The following is a 22,775-nucleotide window of genomic DNA, read 5'->3' on the forward strand; positions in this document are numbered from 1 at the left end:
TCACATGTGACGGCAACAAGTCAGGAAATAGACACTTGTTTATTAGTTCAATTAGAACCCTTGACCCCAGAGAAGGTTCATGTTAGAAGCCTAAAGTTCATTCTAAGCACAGCCAGGAAAGCATGCAAGAAACCTCTAAATACTGGAAGTGGAATGAGAAATACACATTTATATAATGGAGTTTTTGTATTTTTTCTATCGTGTCAAGATCGCAGTGTCCAGTTTTGACTGCATTTACATTACAAGTACATTTTTTTCCCTTTTTTCCAAAGATTTTGATCAAGACCTATAGCAAAGGACAATAATGTCCATTTGTTCTAAAATTAACTAAGAAATTATGGCAAAATAAATTGAAATGTTGGACCAAAAATTTGGGATATGGCATTCCAATATAAATAGCATTTTCACTCAACAGTTCTCATCACTGTATACATATGTGGTTATTCATGGGCACTTCATTTAATTAGTACTTGCATATCCATAAATTTCAAGTTGAACAGATCATATACCATCTTATGAGAAGCAACTTAACAACCGAGTGCTATAAACATTTCCTTCATAGAATAATGGGAATTCATAAATTTAAATAAACTGCAGATTTATTATTGAAGTCATATGACCACTGATGGCTCATCTAATATACACAAGTGGGTGCAAGAACAACATTCCAACAGATTGACGCAAAAATAATTTTACAAACCACTACGGGAAATAAAATAATGATCATTCTCTAAGATACATGATAACAGATATATCTCCAAATATGAGATGTCTTTCAGGAAAAAAAACAAGCAAATCTTCATTTATTTCGCTGGTACCGGTGGTTGCCAGGATTCTATTTTGGGTCTAGTAGTAGTGCTCGGTACATATCTCTGCGGAGTACCAGACAAATTTTCCTTATGGTGTGGCCAGATGAACTTGCGTTGCACGGGAGGTACTTCCGTTGGTGGATCATCTGTCATTTGATGTATCCAACGATGCCTAAACATATAAAATAGAAAATACATAAAAACATGCATGATAATGTGCTTATTTACGTAAAGACTCATAAATCACATTACATATTTAATATGGATGAATATTTATAATAAGTAATAATAAATTTATAATAAATTAATGCATGTATGCATTAATTATTATTATAATTAATATTATATTATATTATAATTAATATTATTATTAATATTATAATTAATATTCTTATTTACATAAATAAGCATCACATTACGTATTTAGTATGGATGAATATTTATAATAAGTTAAACTACTTACCATTCTGGAGGAATTTGGCTGCCATCAAAGTCCCAGTATCTAGTTGGGCTGTACTCCACCCACCTATTTCGAGCTACAATTAATTTCAAAAACAGAGTAAGAATGCATGATGTACATGCAAGTCAAAGCTTGTGCATATATGGAGTGGTTTATTGCTATTATAATATATCAACTTCATTTCTGTAGCATTTTCGGCACTCTCGACCTTTTTACAAAATAAAAAAAAGAGTCATTTTCGAACGACGTGTAATGGGCATCTGCTGGTCGACACAGTGATCAGATGAAATGGGCCTTGGAACCAGTATTTAATCTCTTATCACACACTCGCGCTTAGTACACAGAAACGCACAGAACAGCAAGTTTAGATATCATCACAATCAAAGGAAGTTTATTTCTACAACGCAAGAAACTAGCAAATAATTAGAAATTGAATAAAACAATGAAGGTATAAACATGAATAAACTGCACAAGCTCAACGCTTAATTTACATATGAATAGCTGTGAATAAATTATCATCAGCAGAACATTACCAGCAGCGCGCACTGTGCACCATTTTTGAAAACATGTACTATGGACTTATTATCATTGTCGAATTATCTATTTTGTGTCCACTAATTAGTCCACTAAAGGTGCATTTATGAAACAAAGCAGATGCTACATGTGTACTTTGATTGTGGGTATTAAACATAGAAGCGGTGCCAGATTCTGCGGGAGTTGGTCGCTACTATGCCTGTGTTTTCATGGGTACGGATGACGTTGTTGGAAACGCCCGCTTCGATCGCTGCGGTCACTTCTCTATCAGAGGATTTGTTTTTATACCTAAAAACTGCGAGAAAGGATACTGGACATTCCTTGACTCTGATTATTTGTGAGTTTGTTGGTGTAAGACCGAACACTAGCTTTGTTTTTATGTGCCGTGAAATACATAATGTGTCTGGTTTCAACTCCTGCCGAATCTAACACAGAGCATGCAGTTGTCCTTACATAATGATGTGTATGAATTGTCAACAAATTTGCTGCTATCGAAATCTCTTTCATCATAGATCCCAATTTATTTTCATGAATACCAGACTGTGTGCGTGTTACATTTACACGGGGCCTCTGAAACATTTTGGACAAATACATTTTGAAATACTGCAACGAGACAATTTTCGCCGTCGGTAGCATACATTTTAGCCTGTGTTTCGAAATCGTCAAGGTCAATTTTGTTAACATTGGCAAAGCGTTTCTTTCTCTCCATCTGGACGAATTCTTTGGTTTCTGCAAGAAAATCTTGCTCTGACAGCTCCCGAACATGATACTTGGCCATGTCTATGTTGCAGACAACGAAAACATGTCGCAAAGAATAGCATGCAAAAATTGTAGGTTGTACAATTTTATTTTATTTAACCACTGCCAACCAATCACAATGATGCATTGATGGCAGTGATACACTGGTATAATATAATTTAACTCCACACCCTGGTAGAGATAACCCTATCTCCCCCACTTGGTGGCGCGGCTGAATTGCAGTGCTCCCTCTTGCAGTTTTTTTCTAGAAAAACCCTGGATTATGATAGTGATAAATTTATACAAACAACAGAGTTTTTTCATTTTTCAGAGATATAGTTTCCTATCTTGTTTAATGTTTTTTTGTAGAATCATCATTTATCTTGATAAGCATTATATAAATTAGAAAAAAAAATTCTGTTATTTTTGGCGTTGGTTCATACTGATATTAAAAATTGTCTCCTGTGCAGTGTGCCCTTAAACAGGGCTGATTTTGTAGAAATCTGGTGTCAAAATATAATCCCCCAAATCGAATCGAGTCATCAGTGAATAAACACAATTAGTTATGTCACAGCAAATCTCTGTGCGTCAGTGGCATGCCATGTTGGAATAGAGGGCACACTTCTCCTGTGTCATGTATAAAGAAAAAAGTGTGATACGAGATGTATACTAACCTACAAAGTAGTTGTCATTTTTAAAATATTTATTCCCATACTTGTCAATACCAACTAAAGTACCGGCTCTGAGATCAACTCCTCTAGAAAACAAGAGGAAAAATATAAATAATTATTTATAAGATTTTTACCAAAATCAGAGTCCTGCACATATTACTTAATTCACACATGACAAGTGAAAAACAAGGCTCACCTCATCTTCGCAACATGCCTTATATTAAGACCTTAAATTGTCAGTCATAGTGTTGTGGGTTATGGTGTGTTGTGGGTTCCATCATGGCGGCATAAATACATTGTTTCAATTCAAACACAAAATGATAGAGATTCAATGATCAACCCTAACCCTACTAAATGCTCGTTTCTGTCAGATCATACACCTGCACTGCAGGTTTTAAAGTGCTGATGAATATATTTAATTATATATGCTTGCAAATTTTCATCATCAAACTGATTCTCATTATTTTGAGCAAAGACAAGGCTCTGTACTATCAGAATATATTCATTCTGCCCCATAGACATCTATGTATTGACTTCAGCAACCAAGTACAGTATACAATATCGACCGCCTTTGACATAAACAACAACACGTCATCAGAGGACTGCGTGATATTAACCCCCCCCCCCCCCCGATTTTATGATGAGTAAAGGCACCGGGGGCGTGCTTCACATTGAGAAAATAAAATGTTAAACTGCTTAAATTAACAGTTACTCTTGTTTTCTAATCACATTATACTTATGTTTGATATTATAGGAGAAACTGGCCATGAAAGAATCTGTTGCCAGTTGAATACTGTATGTCGACGCCACCATGTTCACAAAACTTCAATGTGGAAATATAATGAATTCAGTATATTTCCGTATCAGTTTACCTCAGAATTTTCCAGCATGAACCACCTATGCCTCCGTTTTGTTGAATAACTCTCCATGCTTTCAAACACTGGCGCATATACGTGATTAGCGGCATTTTGTGAGAGCTGCCTCAACACTTTTAGCACGTAAACCGAGACACAGAGGTCAGACGAATTCAGTTACGTTAGATTCGAATTCGTACAAAAGATTCATTACGGATACTAAAGACACCGTTCTGTGTAAGCTTATACCAGCCCGAAAACTTTACAATGTTAATACATGGTCAGCTATATTATTTGGGTATAATATTTTATACGACACAAATTGAACGCCATTATAATTAGAAAATTTGTTTTAAATATATTTGATTTAAACGATTAAATTACCAATATGTATTAGAATCTAATTATAATGCCATAGTCGTTTAGGTCAAAGGTGAGTCCGACCTCGTTTTCGTTTAGATGAACTACAAATCATAACAAATGGCGGCCATTTCAAGAAGAGAGAAGTTCGTGGCAATTTCCCAGTCTTTCAGATCTCGTCTGGAGGTAAGCTTTCAAATTCTATGTTGAGCAAAATTAAATTGCCACAACCAGGACGAGTAAGAACAGACAATTTATTAAGAACGTCTCTAGATTTGGAGCAAATTGTAAAGCATGTTCAAACACGATACACCGTCCACACCAGGCAATGATCTGAACATTTTTTTAATTTCCTATGATACTGTACAACATATAATATCAGAGGAACATTACTTGGGGTTTGCAACGCGCATAGTACTGTATGGTGACATCATGCCAAGATCCCATTCAAGTCTCATCTCGTAGATGGTGAGACTGTAGCTGCGGTTCCGTAGCTCTTTGGTGCGACCTACAATCGAATTTCGCCCTAACAATTTCATTTGGACGTCTTTTTTTAATTTTGTTGTTATGGGCCGGCCAGAGTCAGTCACGTAAATAATGCGGTCGGCAACATACGGCTATGATTCCACAGCTAGTGAGACTGATGCTACTACCTTCTAACATGACATAGGCGGTTTGTAATAAAACAATAAAACACGTATTACCACATTCATAGTGAAAAAATGTAATACATCAAAAATGTACAGAAAATATAGTTATCGTAATCAGTTATAACAAGAGCAGCTATTTTGATCCACCCAGACATCCCAGTATCCTAGTTACCTTGGGCATGCGCATTCGCATTTTTCTGAGTTGGGCCGCTTATGCGAGAGCGAGATTGAAACAGGATCTTGCTATCATGTCACCGTAGTTGCAAACCCCAAGCATGAAGGTAAAATCTCTTTTTACCTCCATGCCCCAAGTAATGTACCTCTGATAATATATATATTAGATTTGCACAAACGTGAGTTGGAAGTTTAATGGAAAACTTTGTCGTCCAAATGTGCACAGTACGTGTGAAATGGAAATGGCTTCCTGGTCCTGTTATACATGTATAAAGATTTGTTTTCAATTTTTTAAAGCTGCTTTCTTTGATCATTAAAATACCTATATGTTACTAGTATATCAATAACACTAATTTCATAACCCAAATGGAACCGCATGATATTAACAAGCTACTACTGATTGTATATTAAATCAATCTACATGCTGCGTATACCAGTAATAAACTCATCCAACCGAGCTGTGGTTGCAGTGGGTAGGAAACAGTGTTGGCCATGTATATGATTAGGCAACTTTAGGTCCATACATGTAGCTCTTCTTGTGACATCAATTAGTCTTCGTGATAATCAAACAAGGACTATAATTACATGGCCGACTGATGTCACCATACATGTAGCTCTTTCAATATCCAAAAATAACAACTTTAGGTCACCCAAATGTATCAGAAAAAAATAAAAATACCATCACAATAACTGAATACTGTCACAACTCACACAAGAAATTATGAATCAACAGCTAATGATTAGGAAAACAGGAAAAAAAATAATCAATAAAAAATGAAAATATCAGAAGAAATTCCAAGAATTTTGAAAGCATATTAATAAGTGACATCAATACCTAGGGCAGGCTGTCTAGACTCAAAACAGATTCGCAAATATTGGCCTAAAGAAATTGACAGGGATACATTGCTCAAGTGCTCAAGATAAATCTGAACTTGTCATCATGGTTTATTGTATTGAAATTTGTGGATATTTTTCTTGATTACGTAAATAGAATGTTTTTGTGTGCATGCATAGACAGGGCAAGACATCACAATGTGTTGTTCACCTTCTATCTGATTTGTGTTACAGAGAAAGACATGCCCCTTCATTGCTGGCAATTGAGTATAGTGCCCTGTTTCAATTCTCAATGGTTACTTAGATCAAACTTAGTAATTTCCGGTGTTCAATATTTTTATCCTCTAAAATATTTTTTTTTTTTTTTTTGGAAAAAGTCGGTAGGTTCTTACATTTTATTGTTATTATTTATTTCATTTGTAGGAAGTGAATTGTCCATTTGTTGAAGATGTCGATGATTCATGGATTATGGAACATATATTCACACCTGGTGAGCAACGCATCAGATTGCTGCAGTGGCTTTTTAGTAGGTAAGGTATTTTTTAACCACAAACATTGGCTGCTGGGGTCAGTGTTGGTACTATTGGAGTTTGGTTATACTTGAACATGCATGGACAAAAATTAATGATATTATTATGCAGTTAGGAAATGTAGATAGGCAGGAGATATGTGTGCTTAAATGAATAATCCCCCCCCCCTCGTCTTGGAGATCAGTGTAAAAATGGAAATTTGTACCATTTTGCATGACTTTTTAAACTCTTCGATCATGAAAAGTTGTCCACTGACACCACATAATTTTTTTTGTTTCTATTCAGTAATCATAAATATCTAAGTATGACAATCAAGACATATATTCTTCAATTTGACTTGAACTTCTTCAAAAACATAATTCCAGAAAATTGCAATGTGAAATATCATATATATATAGAATTATAACAATTAAACTATATAGACCTGCTGTAAGTAAGTGCAAGTGTTAGTTTTACAAGAATTTTGTAATCATTTTGTTGCAGATTTGATCCACACCTCACTGAACTTTTCGATTCTCAGTGCATACCATCAGATACTAAAATAGATTCCAGATTACAAAGTAAGTCTTTATTTCTTGATCATCCCTGACATCTTTGCTACCGTTGTATTGTTCCACAAAGTACAATATTTGTGAGTATGAAAACAAAGATGGCGAAAGTTATTCTTAGTAACCAGTGTCACAGCTATGCTCCAAGTGTGTTTATTTCTTAGGTGATGTTTCTCTTCTCTTCTCTTTGCCTCTCTCTATTATATGACTTCTGGTCAACAAACATATGTGTGAAAAATTACAAGCATTGTGTAATATCCAGTGAATTGTATTCTGCATATTTTCACAACAAGTCCACAGCACAGAATGTTAAAGCGGGGGCGTACACCTCCCAAGCTTACAACCTTCCACTCTGTTTAATACGTTTTATTCTTCTTTTTAGGATTGCTGTATGTGTCATCAATATTAGGTCTATGTAATCCAAATGATGTTGAACTTGTACGGGTAAGTATTAAGTAGGCACTAGAAAAACAACAAATTTGTGTGTAATGTTTCAATATGGTATAAATTATAATGAAATTCTGATATAGATGTGCAGGAGTTTTGCATACTGATGGCTCTGTTTTTTGTTATCCTGAAGGGTAATACATCCAAGTCCAAACAGATTGACTTCATAGATCAGTTAATAGATATGGTATATATATCAGAGACATCTGAAGATGTGTCCAAGAGGGCAATGAGTAGCCCTGGTCTAATCGAGTAAGATACTGTCATTTCTATAAGTACCGGTACTAATACATGTAACTGACTACTGTAAAATACTTTATTTTCGCTTGGAATTAATTTTCGCTATTTTCGCTGAAGGAATGATTCTGTGAAAATAAAATCCAGCGAATATACATTTTTTTTTCCTATGTTTTATATTAAACTTGTCAAAAATCAGTGAAAATAAATTCCATACAAAACACCCAAAAAGTCTTTTCAGCAAAAATAAAGTATTTCAGAGTAACTAATACACATCAATAGAGGCCTATGTAAACCAAGATGTCTGTTTTGCACACCAGCCTCATTCTTAAATGTTTTAACAGCATTGCATACCATGGAAAGCGATCAAATACATATCAGACTGCTTGGTTGACCTGAACAAAAATATAATTGTATGTGCTTATTTACCGGTAGGCATATTAAATCAATAACAAATGTTTGCCATGCTTGATACTGTCGTTACCAGTAATTTTTGTCTGCATAATCATGTTTTATTCTCAATAACTCAGTGATTCGTAACCCTAATTATATTTCCCTTTTTCCAGTGAATCAGTGAGTTTGCCCGAGCAAGTGAACCATGACTGTAATCTTCTGGAAACCATTGTCAGACAAGAAAATATGAATGCATTGTTTTCCGTTAAAACTTCATTACTGCCTCCAGATCTAACGAAAAACATGAGAACGTCCATGAAGGAACTAGGATATGGACCAGATCAAAGGTTTGTAGTCAGGGAAAATAATTGAGCTTTATTCAGTTCAAATCAGTTATTTAAAGTCCACTGTATTTGCTGCATTATTGACAGAGATGTGTCTATGGTTAAAATAAGTCGTAATGTTCCATATAATGTTCCAGCTTTCAATAAATTCTATTTTTGATTTAAAGTGTGTGCTTCCAATAATTCAAAGCAAATTGTTTTACCCTTTAAAACACTGTTCATCATTTTGATGTTTTCATTTTCTATTGCTTAGATACGAGCTTCCCCAGACATACAAGTTAGAATGTCTTTCAGAAGAGCTGGCTAAACAGTTGATCAGATCAACTGCACATTTAAAAGAACTTGTAAGTTTTAGAAATGAATGGTTTTATTTTATTCTGCTTTTAATCATCAGATTTGCCTACATCGTTAGTATGCCATACAAGTAATTGTTGGCTATACATGTAGCCTGGAATTCTCTTTAAACCATCAGATTTGTCTACATCATTGGTATGCCCCCATACATGTGACCTAAAATTCTCTTGTGATATAAAGTCTTGTTTTCATTCAGAACAAAAATGTAAAACATAGGTTTTTTTTTTAAATTTCACTTTGAAATTAGTCCTATGGTTGTATCCAGGTTTTGGGACTGTAATATATTTACTGGCACTAAATGCAGGCATTACTAATTCAGAAATGAGTCAAATCTTTGGTTATCTACATGTGTCAGATCATTGAATGTTTACACAAACTGAAAATAGCATAATCCTATTAAATACTAATATCAATAAAAACTATGTATATCAGCTTGATTTAGCAAATTAGAAATAAAAAGGTGGAATAAAAAACCTATATACCAGTAGTCTTGACTATATTCTAATGCAAAGATGCACTGTAAATATTCCCAGCGTTTGCAACTTCAGTTCATCATATATTTTTGTAAATGTTGCCAGATGCTAATAAATTTTTAGGAATAATCTCACTGTTTAACTTTATAAAGCCAATAATCCTTTATTCATTGTTCAACACAATACTAGCATTCAGTGTCAAATAAAATGTCAATCTGCTCTACACGCTTAACATAATGGTACCTATAATAGAGTTATTTCTAGAAAAAAACTGCAAGAGGGAGCACTGCGGCGCCACTAAGTGAGGGAGATAGGGTTCTCCCTACCAGGGTGTGGAGTTAAAATGGAGCACTCTATGGCTTCCTTGGGGCCAAAATTACCATCAGACAGGTCACAGTTGAAGACTGCAGCTACATGTGATCCCTGGTTAATCAGAATTTTATGGTTGCCAGAGGATCTGCTCCCCTAGTGAGGGGTGCATGGCCATGGCATGAGGGCGCTGTGCCCCTGTTCCCTTGTTTAAAAAAATCCCTGCTACAATGTATACACATCCTCTAATATAACATTTTTGTGTGTGTTGCAACAGAGACAGGAATTAGAAAATTAAATAGAGAAATTATTAAGATAATTGTGTGAAACAGTCAGGTTTTAGTCTTGAAAAGGTAATGAGAACATCCACCTTAGATGTAGAAAACTACTGTTCTAATGATCTAAGTATTCATTTTTCGTAGTATTAATCTCAAATTATTCTTCACCTTCAGCATGCATGTCCTGAATACGATGAAAGCGTTGTCAAGAAAGTCATAAAAACTACCGAATTGGTGTCATCTGAGCTGGCACAGCTAGTAACTGGATTCACCTTCACATTTGAGAACGAGATGAGACCGTGGTGTGGCCGATCACCGCCCATTTTAAGTGATATTGGGGTCTCATTTAAACGAGTTTATACACTTCTTCAGAACTTTATGCAAGTATGTACAAGTGTTTGTTACTTTTTACCAAATGTTGTTAACTAGTATCAGTACTCATCTTTCACATAGTGAGGTGTATGTGGTGTTCATAGATGCTACTAAGGCACATTTGGATTTTGCAAGGCTATTATTCTCAATGACTGATTTTTTTTTGTACATGTGTATACTGAAAAAAAGTACTGCAGTTTAAGTGAAGATCCTATTTATACAAAAATAATATTTTAGTGGAAATCACAAAGCCTATCATATCGCATCTTCGCTAGCCAAGGTCCAAGTTTATTCGGCCAAGCCTCTAAACAGACCTTGGCAGAACGACCATCAAATATGCTTATTCTAACAGCGCCCCTAGTAGTCAGTTGCGGCTAATCATTGTCCAATCAGTTTGCGTGTTACAAATCCCTCTTTTGCGTTTCATTCTAAACAAAATCGTGATATTTGTGATGATAAAATTGCGAAAGTTTTTGGTGTTGGTGCCCTCAAGCCTCATCAGGTACAGGCAATCGACGCAGTTTTGTGTGGGAAGGATGTCTTCATAGCGACAAAAACAGGAAGTGGAATTTTGTTTTATAATTTAGTACGTCCAAGCTTGTTTCGAGGCGCGCCTAATCAGATCTCACTGCTTAAGATATGCAATTAGCCTATGCGATTCCGCACGGTATCGTGTAGAGGCCTATAGTTCTAAGATACAGGACCGCGCGATTCGGACGATGGTCATACAGTAAGCCTTCTATTAATTAACTATGAGTTGCCTGTAAATATTTTAATTATTGATTTCATGATACTGTTATTTTTAGACCTTACAAAGTTTCTCCATGATAAAGACATCAGTTAACAGTATTTTGAAATCACAGAAGGATGTGGACATCCCACAAGAAGCTGGTAAATATTATTATTCAATATATTTATTAAAACTTGTTCTCACTCAAAACCATAACCCTTGTTTTCTATGGTAGAACAAACCCATATTTTCATAAATGGAGGGAGCTGGTGAAATGGATACAGAGTTTATAATGGTCACTCTAAAATTGTTGAAATTAATAATGGTTTCAGTAAACAACCGAGATTTTATTTTTTTATTTTTCAGAAATGATTGATCGTTTCAAGGAGTGTGTTCAGATTTTAAATGATTTATCCAGCAGTCAACAGGAAAAGAGGTACTGAAGATATAGGAGAGAGTGACCACTGGTACCTACTTACAAGGGTATCCCATAATAAGAATGGCTGCAGAATGTACCCCTCTCTTGCTAGCCAGTGGGATGCCTTAGTCAACTAAGAGCAACATCTCAAACCATCCAATAATTTGACAACCATTCATATTTCAATAAATTTCCCAGATGCTAAATATACAAGAATATTGTGTACTGTTTTCAATTCAGTTAAATGTACCCCCAGAAGCATACTGTTATAATTGTCCATTTATATGCTGGTATAAGCGAAAACATCTTTAGTAAGAGTGTGATTATGGGTAGAAGCTTTTAGCCCACTGGTTTTATTCGCCACACCAAACATGTTGGTAAAAGATGCTATGTTTGTACACCAGGGGTTGTGAAATACTTAAAATTTTTGACAAAACTCAGTTGAAAGCTTTTTTTTAATTTTGTGAAGATTACAGCATTCTTCAGATGATGTATTGCGTAGTTTATCATCTGTCTTCACTACATTAATCCTGTCGTGCATTGCTGTTTAATAGTAGTATACTTTGGGGCCGCACTAAACACAACTACCGTTAACCTAGGAAGTACATAATGATGCTTGCTTGTGCACAGTGGTAATACAAGTAAAATAGTCTTATAAACATAATTAGAAACTGAATTGTCTGGTGTGCATCTCAGATAATTTTAATGGAAATGCTTTACATTGAATATTGACTTTGTAATATACATATAATCCGGATTGTTGAACAGAAAAATCCTGCATTGGATTTAATGGCATGATGGCACACTAAGATGCTGAAAACCCAGTCACAATCGATTCTAAGAAACTTTTCAGTTATGTTCAGCTACTGTGGAATACTTTATTTTCGCTGGAATTAATTTTCGCTGAAAAGGCTTTTTGGGCGTTTTGTATGGAATTTATTTTCACTGATTTTTGATGAGTTTAATGTGAAATATAGGAAAAAAAGTATATTCGCTGGATTTTATTTTCACGGAATCATCCCTTCAGCGAAAATAGCGAAAATAAATTCCAAGTGAAAATAAAGTATTCTACAGTATTTGAATACCGTAGCTGCTGCACTTGCAGTACACATAATTACTTGACGAAGGGTTCAAATAAAATTTTGCTGACAATACAACTTGTATATAACTTAAGATATCAGCAGAGCAGTTCACTTAAGAAATATGGAATTATTAGTCTTATGTTTTGGGTTCTGTCGTTGTGCGTCAGTCGTCATTTCTCAGAAACACCTGGACAGATTTTCTTCAAAGCTGGTACAAAAACAAGTCATGATGGGAGACATGTGCACATCAATTTATTTTTTTGTTTGGGTTGACATTTTTTCCACCCAAAACACCATAAATCAACACTTGGACATGTCATCAACTGTTTCTTGGACGTGCCTTGACCGATTTCATTCAAACTTGGGTTTGACATCAGTCATGGTGGGTTACTGATGCACGTCATTTTTTTCGTGATTCGATTATAAATGGCGGACTGGTGGCCATTTTGTTTTTTACCAGTGTTATGCAATTTTCATGTTGTACTAAGATAGTTTTTTTTATCTCTGCAGTCATAAAAGATGACACCACAGAGCTGTTAATATAGGCGTTTGTCTGTAGTCAATTCTAATTTTGACTTCGTTAAAACTACCAACTCAATTGCAATTTGTTATGTGGGTATGTTGAGTGATTCGTTAGTTTTGTGATTCTCTAATTTTTGCGAATATTTGTATATACTTGGTATACGTGTACCTTGGATGGACCACTACATGTATTAGATTAGTTCTCTTTATGCCATTGGGGGTGGGGGGTTTTGACCTCAAAAAGTTTCCATCCTACAAAAACGATTTTATTTTTTAATGAAGTCCAAAAAAATCTTGGAGTATTTGTAGTTCGTTTTTTTTCTATCCAATCACGGACAGAAATAACCGAAAAGGAAAAAAAAAACAGAAAAATGGGTTGGTTCGAGTGTAAATCTGTGCGTCAAGTGAGGTGCATTTGTAAAATCTTTTTACACCCACCCGACAACCAACTGCTATGCAATACTACTGTCCGATTATCAATTTGTATTTAATGGTGAATGTAGTCTGACGCCATGACCAATATTTATCAATTAAGTTTCAGTGGGGGGGGGGGGGGGTTTGGAAAAAAACTAAACGAATTAAGTTTTTTATCCGACATCGATCATTTGACGTTGTCCCTTATAATTGAATGTAAACAAGGTCATTTGTGTCCCCCCACTATGATATTTATTTGGCTATGCATGCCCTAATTGTTGCAAGGCTCTGCTGAAACAGCTGAGCTATTTCGACCATTGGGTTACTTGTTATGAAAATCAAATAAAAAAAAAACACTTTTGCTCTATATGTACTGTCATACATATTTTGTTAATGAAAAATGCATGGTTTTCACAAGTGTACTGAGTTTCTGTTTACTCATGGTATGCTCTGTAAGTACTTCTTCATTATTATTCATGATTGTCAGGCATAACCTCAACAAGCCCAAGTAGGTGGCTCATATGTTTGTCAAATATAAACACCTGAAAGAGGAAGTCTCCTAAAATCAGCAAAAAGACTGTTCAACAGAAATAATATATCGTATAATTTTTTCATGGCAATTGCTACGTTCACGTTAAGGGATCTCGGCAGATGCCAACATTTTTTATCTTTTGTGTTCGAAGAGGGATTAAAACAGTTGCGTTCATACTAGTTGGAACCCACTGGGCTCGTGCCGAAATCATGCATGTACATTGTTAATCAAAGCATACAAAGTGACCGATTGGTAAAAAAGATAAACAGATTCAAAAAAGTGTTGTTTTCTTCATTTTGGATACTACACTTCAGTTTGCTAAAATCCTAACAGCGACTTGTTGAGTAGCACTACGATGACATTTGGTTTTTCTGGTTGTATTATTATTATTATATAAATATTGGCTTTATATTACCGGTAGTTGTGCTTTTATAAGAATGTACCCCTGTATTTTTAAAAATGCCATGAAGAAAACAGACGTGACCTCAGTGACGTTTAATGGCAGGGAATTAAGACACTTAACAATTTGATGAGATCAAAGTACAAGTCAAACAAGTATGTGTACCAAGTGACTAACATACAATGCATGTTTTAGAAAATACAACCCAGTCAAGCTTACTTACACCAATAGTCTTAATTTGCATCTCAGAAGGAAATCTTGCCATTCATCACTTAATTTGCACATTACACATTTGAAAAGCGATTTTGATACGGCTGTGAAATGAATCATCATAGAAATGCATCTCAACATTGTGTAATGTATGTAATAAATTTGAACAAAAACTGACAAAACTAAGATACCACATTTTCAAAAAACAAGATGGCTGCCAGTCGGCCATATCCCAACCTGTATAATGTTTGTGCAAAATTTGAACGATACCGGTAACAAAGGATTTCCAAGATAACCTATTTTTTTTTTAAAAACATGCTAGCTGCCAATCGTCAAAAGCAGGGTCCATCAGAGGAATAACTAGAGGGTATGCTCTGTTAAATGCTAGGCAATCTTAAATTTAGTTCCATACCAGTATTTCAGCCACTTTGCTGACATGTTAACATTGGTCCAGGTACAAATATTCCTTGATCAGTCCTGCTCGCATTTTTTAATTTTTTTTTTTTTATTATGGCCAAAAAAAAAAATTACTCTACTTTTGACAGCACTGCAAAACTGTTGCTAATTGCGAGACCTTGAGAAGAAGTTGCAGCTTCTTAACTGCATTCATTGCCTCAGTTCACTGATGATAGACTGCTTCAATAATTTCTTTCAAATTATCTTTTGTATATCATTTAAAAGACATTCAAGTAAAGTTTATTTATTGAATTGCCTTAGTGTACAAGTTGATAGTAAGCAACCAGGGGGGTTGTAACTGTCACCGGCATGTTCTCAACACCAAAATAGCAACATTGCTGAATGGTTTACCATGTGCGCAAGGAGATCATTACATGATTAGAACAAGTTGGGTCAAACCAAGCTGAACAGGAGACGTCAAACTTAAAATGTTAAATACAAATAGAAGATCACAATGTAATCACCTTTCCATTTATCTCAATCATGTCGATTGATACTGTATAATACTTTATTTTCACTTGGAATTTATTTTCGCTGAAAGAATGATTCCGTGAAAATAAAATCCAGTGAATATACTTTTTTTTCCTATATTTCACATTAAACTCATCAAAAATCAGTGAAAATAAACTCCATACAAAACGCCCAAAAAGCCTTTTCAGCGAAAATAAAGTACCACTATTCCACAGTATATGATAAATGACAGTCATCCAAACAAATAGTGTACTGCCAGTCTGAAAGGTGAACACATGCATGGCACAATGCTTGTAAATGCACACCCTAACGTTTCAACTAATGTAAGGATCGCAAACCAATCGGCAACATAGCTGGCATTGTTGCTGTTCGGAACAATACCGGTAATACTGATCAACTTCATGGCAGTTTACTTTAAAGCAAAATACAAGTCCCCACAAAATCTGCAGGGATAACGAGCAACACTGCAATATTGCTATGTCCTTCACAGCAAAACAGCTTAGCATTATAGCCATTTTGCATATCCGGTATTAAAATTGTTAATTGCCTCTATTATATTTATAACCAAGCTTTATTCAACCAAAGTGTGGGTACTTACTATACTCTAATGCTGAGCAGCTCTCCAAAAAATGTTGCCAAATACCTGTACTCCTGTTGGTATGGTTACTTAGGCAGAGCCCAGGGTAATCAATCTGGCATTTTATTACACCGTATATATTATCCTGAACATTTCCTGGAAAAGAAGAAATATTTTGCTCCCAGACAATAGGCTCTACACACTCATCACTAACCAAGTTTCATACTTGCAACACCGGCTTAACTTTTAGTGTGTACATCTGAGGATTGGCTGTTGGGTTAGATCAAATCTGAGCACAATTACAAAACGTGTTGTGAACTGGGAGTTGTTAAAGAAAGGTCACAGAATATCATTCAGTGTTTGAGTAATAATTTTATTTAACTGGAGAGACTCGTTTATATACACCTTCACATTTTCAAAACAATTTTCAACCAGTAACTTCTTGCTTACTGGGAATGATTACAAATGTATTCGCACAACGCTGCAAAAAGAGAGCACTTAAAGATTGTGAAATTCAGCAACAATGGTACTTTAAAGTGAGTCAATACTGCAATGGTGTTAGCTTCAAATATAAGTTGACTGCACCCTCAAAATATAACCACCTGTACATGAGCTAAAAATGCACTTTTACTGTGCAGCGACCATTGCCGACTAATATGATTCCCAAGCCTGGCTACCAGGTCCACTGAAATGATGTACACAGATACAGTCCATAAATGCAGAAGTGAGATTTTGAACACAGTCAGCAATAGTCGTTGCATGATAAAAGTGAATTGAATTCCTGTTAGAATAGAAGTCCATTTTTTTTAGATCGTAATCAATAGGATTTTTGTGGTAAGATGCAATACTTTCACTGGAATACAGAAAAACAACAGTCTGAAAATTCACTTTCCTCATTCAGCATTTTACAATGGTTTAGGTGTATAACTTATCTAAATGAAAAGAAGCTGTTTTACAAAACATTGATTGTAAGTCTCTAAATTGTTGGATGTGCAGCATGATCTTCTAACCATATCAACACCATGGTGACAAAACAGGAAGCACTGGCTGCACTAGATGTTGTTGGATGTCTTCACATGACTCATCTTGCCACTTCAGAATATCTGTAATTATTCTGGCAACAGAATAGGAAACAAAATGAAGCTATCGCACTCAACATGAACAGACACTTGTGATCTTGAATGCATGACCAAGTACAAGAACTGGATGCAAAACAAAGAGTTTACTTACTCTTGCTTAACTCTTTAAAACTGCAGATCACTCTGGATAATTCACATTATCTGCAGTGTTTCCCCACTGAAAAAAAGTGACAGAGTGACTGACATGCATATATAAACAGTATTCAGTTACCGGTATATCTCTAATGCAGTCGTACACACACACACACACCAAGTTATAGTCTATACACTGAGTAACCATTTCACAATTACTTGATCAGTTTTCATTTTACTACTAAAATTAGCTTGTAGATCATTTGTCTCAAGTTCCGGTCTTGTCTTGAAGAAAGTCTGTAAGACTCTAATGTCCTAGCAATCCAAACTTTAAGCTCTATTTCATTTGTACACTATTACCACGATTTTCACCAATTTACCAATAATGTACCTTAGTATCATTACCTAGTAGTACATGAATGCACATACCAGTACTGTACATTTGTATTATGGGGGAACCACAATTACTTTACAATTGTAATTTGACCAGATAACATAGCTGGAGCCTTATTAATGGAACAGCTGTTGCCAACAGTTTAATACATGTACAAAGAAAAGGTGCAGGTTTCAGATATACATTTTACTTTTTTTTCTATTTAATGTCATAAAATGAGACACAAAAGTCATTAATAATCTATATTGAGACTAGTATAACATTTGTTAAATGTGGAATAAGAAAAAACAGGTTTTAAAAATTACAAATAGGCTGTGTCAGCTACTGAAACAAATAAAAAAGGCTTTTTTTTTTACAATATGTACATTGTAATAATGTATAAGAACTTACAAGCATAGAGGGGCTTTACTTTTCAGTGTGACAATGGAGTGGGGGACTTTCGGGGTACATCAGCAAGATGTCTTTCTCCATGAAAGCAGCAATGCTGTTCGTAACATGCCCACATTCCACAGAGGTGACGTCAAGTACTGCCCAGAAGATAATTCAGTCATGAAATATCAGCCGGTGCCAATCCTGACGTCTGAAATGAAAAATAAAATGCATCAAACATGTGTACGAAAGAAAAATAATATTGTCAACCACTATCAACGCTTCACCATTCGTCACTGTAAATGTAAATATAAACCGCGAGGCGTGCACCTTCCGTCCGCCATTTTAATAGTAGATTGTTCGGTATTTAAATTAGCACGAAAACGTCTAGTCGTCGTTTTACATCAGCAAATTTGTTCTTCCTGTTGTGCATCTTCGAAAACTCGTTCAAAATCCCTCCTGACAAAATCCTCAGTATCGGCCGTCATGCATGGAAAGGATATTAAGTTTGTTTTCTTCTCTGTGCATGAAGCAACAAGTTCATTTGTACCGTTAGTGTTACAGTTTTCGGCAAATTTATCATTCCACACAAAGTCAAACATACCGTTTCTCAAGAAATAATCGTTCGCTATAAATTCAGTAGTGTTGTGAGGCGCTGGTATATGAATTCCTTTCGTCCGGTCCGATCGGTGTTTAACTACGGGGAAAGTTTGCTTCAGATTACGCATTTTTATGCAATTTGTTCTGTGTCGGTTGCTGCCATATGGAAGTCGGCGACAGTGGTCCGACCTGTCGGCCATTTTTGTCACTGGCGCTCTGGCTGGAAAATATGCGTTAGATCGTGAACAAACACTTTCGTCGGTGGTAGTTATCCGTAACATACTTTTGATATTACCTTTAGTAAACTCTTCCAGGTGATTTTGCTCCAGTAACATGACTTGGGACGATGATTTACTAGTAGTTGTTCAGAGCACCAGATGCGCGTATCCTCTCTTCACGAAACCTACAAGGGAGTGATGAAACGTTGTTTGTACGAACTGAACGTTGTCATGAACACACCAGTGAGACTAACACAGTAAATTCGAAATGGGGGTTGATACATTTAACAACCTCCTTTTGTTGCAATATGTACATAATATCGATTAGAAATAAATTAACATAATATTAACGCAGCGTACATTTCATAAATGCAATTTTACGTAGTAAATTACACACATTAAGAATTAATGAAAATAATTTGCAACAAACCGTATTAATATACAAGTACTAACAAAATCGCGCCACCGCTCGATATTCAGAAATTGCAAACAAACAAACACCCTAGATGTAAATAACTCGATGTTAGCCTATGATTCGGGTTAGGTATTACTCGGATTCGGTTAAAATTTGTGGGCAACACATTTATGACTGGAAGAGGAATCAACTGTTATCAGTTATCTTTTTCTTGGCTTCACATTAAATATTATTTGTTTTGTACAAACAAGAAATTCTCTGGTATAAGGAAATACGATTCTCCCGACTCAGAATCAATAGAGGAATCCGAAAGTCAACTGTAAATTTCATCAGCAGCCAACTGTTCCATCAGTGCAGGGCATCAGTGCAAAGTTACAGTACACGTCTAAGGTATTGATCAGTCCTGTATGCGGCATACTTTTGTGTTAAACGTTACGCACGATTTATGCGTATTTCACTATGATTATACCAGGAAACTTCAAGACATGTGCACATTGTCAGGTTGGTATTTCTATTTACCCCGTCACCAAGTTAGTTATTATTCTATTACACACCAACGCCTATGAATGTCCCATTCAACTTACGTACATGGGTATTAACACTCCAACTTCCGTGACTGGACTGAGTGTACACTGTTTCGCTGTGTACAATATATTGCTATGTGCATTGCATATTGTTATGGCACACGGACCGAGTAATAGACGGCGATACAAGGTAAAGGCATGAAGCTAGAAAGGGAAGGAGAAAGGACACTATTTAAGCCTGTTTTAAGCTGTTGACATAGCTCCATGGTAGAAGGAAAACACCACAAATAGTGCACACTATGCAAATAGTACTGTCCCTTGAATTAACGAAATTACAGACTAGCTAAATACTAGTTTTCGACGTGCTTTCACAGTAATTCTTAGGTTTACATGTTAACTGTAAATTTCATCAGCAGCCAACTGTTCCATCAGTGCAGGGCATCAGTGCAAAGTTACAGTACACGTCTAAGGTATTGATCAGTCCTGTATGCGGCATACTTTTGTGTTAAACGTTACGCACGATTTATGCGTATTTCACTATGATTATACCAGGAAACTTCAAGACATGTGCACATTGTCAGGTTGGTATTTCTATTTACCCCGTCACCAAGTTAGTTATTATTCTATTACACACCAACGCCTATGAATGTCCCATTCAACTTACGTACATGGGTATTAACACTCCAACTTCCGTGACTGGACTGAGTGTACACTGTTTCGCTGTGTACAATATATTGCTATGTGCATTGCATATTGTTATGGCACACGGACCGAGTAATAGACGGCGATACAAGGTAAAGGCATGAAGCTAGAAAGGGAAGGAGAAAGGACACTATTTAAGCCTGTTTTAAGCTGTTGACATAGCTCCATGGTAGAAGGAAAACACCACAAATAGTGCACACTATGCAAATAGTACTGTCCCTTGAATTAACGAAATTACAGACTAGCTAAATACTAGTTTTCGACGTGCTTTCACAGTAATTCTTAGGTTTACATGTTAAGTGTTCCCTCTAAACTCGTGACTATAAATAAATTATTGAAAATAAGAGATGCAGAACATAGAGATACAATATGTTTATGGTCATCTCCAACTATGTGTAAAAAAGTAAACCATTGATATCACACTTTAATGCATTTTTATAACACTGTAAGGTTTTTAAAATAATAGATGCATGAAAACCACAGTGCCATATGGTATTTGCATCAGAGATTTACTTTGATAACTATTAATAACATATTGCAATTGAATCCATTTACCATATGATTGAATTAGCTGACTGTAAAATATTATATTTGCTCTACTGTATTCCCACTTTTAGAACCACATTTTCAATAAAAGCACATATGAACAGAAATTGTCATTTTTGTCTACTGAATTATTAAAATCTTTGCTACAGAAACGCACATGTAATGTATATAAGCGCATATACTACTAATACTATTTGATAAGCTGATTCAACCAATATTAGTTTATGGCAGCAATATCTGGGAAGATGAAAGTAATTACAAATTTGCCATCAAGGATGTACACCTAAGCTACTCCCAAAATGGGCATTTACAGACAACTCGGCAAATAGCCATTGGATATATTCAACAAGAGACAATGATCAAATGTTACGATCACATAATGAATACAAATAACATCCTTCTTGAAAAAACTGCAGATTTAAACAAGAAAATTAACAGTACATGGCACAAGGAAGTGGAAACTGAACTTGCTAATATCAACCAATCAGGAATTATTACCGATAATACTGAATAAATAATTATGGAAACTCAATCAAAAATATTTGACAAATAAATATTTTGAAAATATGTATGATATCCATGATGACAGTAAGAATAATTTCAGAGAAAAAAATAAAGTGAGAACATACAGAGGTTTTAAAAAAATATTCAGATTGGAAGATTGATTAGTTGATAAGAAGAGCATTGAACTGATAGAATGGTTTATTGTAAATTCAGACTCGGCAATCACTGTCTCAAAATTGAAATGGGTAGACACACAAAACCTAAAACACTGACTGACAAAATAATTTGCATCAAAAGTTTTGTACTGCTATGAAAATTGAAGATGAGACGTACTCTGTTACGTCATGTAGAAAATATGAAGAGCAAAGAAATTTCCTTTTCAAAATTTTACTTTTTTGATGAAAAATAACAAATTCTTCGCAATCTTTATTTCAAATAAAACATTTTTTATTATCATGTAGCAAAGAAAAATGTTTATTTGTGAGAGAGAAACTTCCAAGACTGAACCCAATGAACCAAGTCTATATAAACAAAACTAAAATTAATTTTTAAAAATCTTTTCTTGTTGCGTATCATTTCTAGTCATGTTGTATTTTGTATGTTTTAGTTCTTGACAATTCTGTACCTTTCTGTGGCAGTATTGTTTCAATAAAATATTAAATTACTAATATATATTATAATAGAGCAAATACAATATTCCTTTTCTATGTGCTTACTTAAATGATAGGAATGTCCATGGTCAAAATAGGTTCAATTTTAATTGATCCTGCATACACATTGAATACATGTGCTTCCAAAAGAGAAAATACTGGTAATTATAGTACATACAGGTGATGTGTTTTGCCACATGTGTTTTTTTTTTTCTCAACAGAGTCCTGTACATAAATGAAGCTTTCAATATACAGTGATCATTTTTGTATATAGTCATTTTATATAAAACAATATTTACAAGATGATTTTAAAAATGTGTTTGTGTGGGAGACGTAGAAGCAGTGTAACAGGTAAGTAGATTTATTATATTATGAATTGGCCTAACTTGGATGTGTGGATTCTTTTGCCAACTATTTTCATCTTTCACAAAAGAAACATAATTCAATCTTTCTATATTTTT

At 35.0% G+C, this 22,775-nt stretch overlaps 3 protein-coding genes and 1 long non-coding RNA gene across 5 annotated transcripts in view; 2 read left to right on the forward strand and 2 right to left on the reverse strand.

Annotated features, from left to right (window-relative positions):
• Positions 1 to 581: 581 nt before the first annotated feature.
• Positions 582 to 4,246, reverse strand: LOC100376669 (NADH dehydrogenase [ubiquinone] 1 alpha subcomplex subunit 12-like). The gene is made up of 4 exons (XM_002734603.4): positions 4,085 to 4,246; positions 3,216 to 3,298; positions 1,273 to 1,345; positions 582 to 981 (listed from the first exon to the last, which is right to left on the reverse strand). Exons 1-4 carry the CDS (start codon positions 4,177 to 4,179, stop codon positions 804 to 806), a joined length of 429 nt encoding a protein of 142 aa, XP_002734649.1. The 5' UTR covers positions 4,180 to 4,246; the 3' UTR covers positions 582 to 803.
• A 277-nt stretch (positions 4,247 to 4,523) lies between these two features.
• LOC100376061 (HAUS augmin-like complex subunit 7) lies at positions 4,524 to 11,733 on the forward strand. Its single transcript, XM_002734599.2, has 10 exons — positions 4,524 to 4,612; positions 6,508 to 6,614; positions 7,098 to 7,174; positions 7,545 to 7,606; positions 7,743 to 7,861; positions 8,413 to 8,586; positions 8,837 to 8,927; positions 10,172 to 10,381; positions 11,176 to 11,260; positions 11,466 to 11,733. The coding sequence occupies exons 1-10, from the start codon at positions 4,547 to 4,549 to the stop codon at positions 11,540 to 11,542; spliced, it is 1,068 nt and encodes a 355-aa protein (XP_002734645.1). The 5' UTR covers positions 4,524 to 4,546; the 3' UTR covers positions 11,543 to 11,733.
• A 5,271-nt stretch (positions 11,734 to 17,004) lies between these two features.
• LOC144351889 (uncharacterized) lies at positions 17,005 to 19,159 on the reverse strand. 2 transcript variants are annotated; one of them, XR_013420476.2, is made up of 4 exons: positions 19,051 to 19,159; positions 18,177 to 18,366; positions 17,412 to 17,477; positions 17,005 to 17,295 (listed from the first exon to the last, which is right to left on the reverse strand). It is a non-coding gene; the product is annotated as an uncharacterized LOC144351889 (long non-coding RNA). The 2 variants fall into 2 exon arrangements; XR_014928874.1 differs by having other exon boundaries at positions 18,760 to 19,139.
• Positions 19,160 to 20,357: 1,198 nt separating this feature from the next.
• Positions 20,358 to 22,775, forward strand: part of LOC102809486 (protein O-linked-mannose beta-1,2-N-acetylglucosaminyltransferase 1-like) — a 37,675-nt gene continuing 35,257 nt past the window's right edge. The window contains exons 1-2 of the mRNA XM_085496941.1: positions 20,358 to 20,493; positions 22,536 to 22,665. Of these exons, the coding sequence (XP_085353067.1) occupies positions 22,617 to 22,665 (49 nt within the window). The 5' untranslated portion in view covers positions 20,358 to 20,493; positions 22,536 to 22,616. The remainder of the gene's footprint in view (positions 20,494 to 22,535; positions 22,666 to 22,775) is intronic.

This window comes from Saccoglossus kowalevskii, chromosome 3 (assembly GCF_978046115.1).
Source record: "Saccoglossus kowalevskii chromosome 3, keSacKowa6.1, whole genome shotgun sequence".
NCBI classification, from domain to species: Eukaryota; Metazoa; Hemichordata; class Enteropneusta; family Harrimaniidae; genus Saccoglossus; species Saccoglossus kowalevskii.

Bases quoted from the DNA above. Each gene is read 5' to 3' on its own strand.
- LOC100376061 (XM_002734599.2), top strand. From the start codon at position 4,547: ATGGCGGCCATTTCAAGAAGAGAGAAGTTCGTGGCAATTTCCCAGTCT. The intron at 8,587-8,836 runs GTTTGTAGTCAG...TCTATTGCTTAG, and splicing joins GGATATGGACCAGATCAAAG to ATACGAGCTTCCCCAGACAT. The intron at 10,382-11,175 runs GTATGTACAAGT...TGTTATTTTTAG, and splicing joins TTCTTCAGAACTTTATGCAA to ACCTTACAAAGTTTCTCCAT.
- LOC100376669 (XM_002734603.4), bottom strand. From the start codon at position 4,179: ATGCCGCTAATCACGTATATGCGCCAGTGTTTGAAAGCATGGAGAGTT. The intron at 1,346-3,215 runs GTTAGTATACAT...AATTAATTGTAG, and splicing joins AAATGACAACTACTTTGTAG to CTCGAAATAGGTGGGTGGAG. The intron at 982-1,272 runs GTAAGTAGTTTA...TTATATGTTTAG, and splicing joins AGCCAAATTCCTCCAGAATG to GCATCGTTGGATACATCAAA.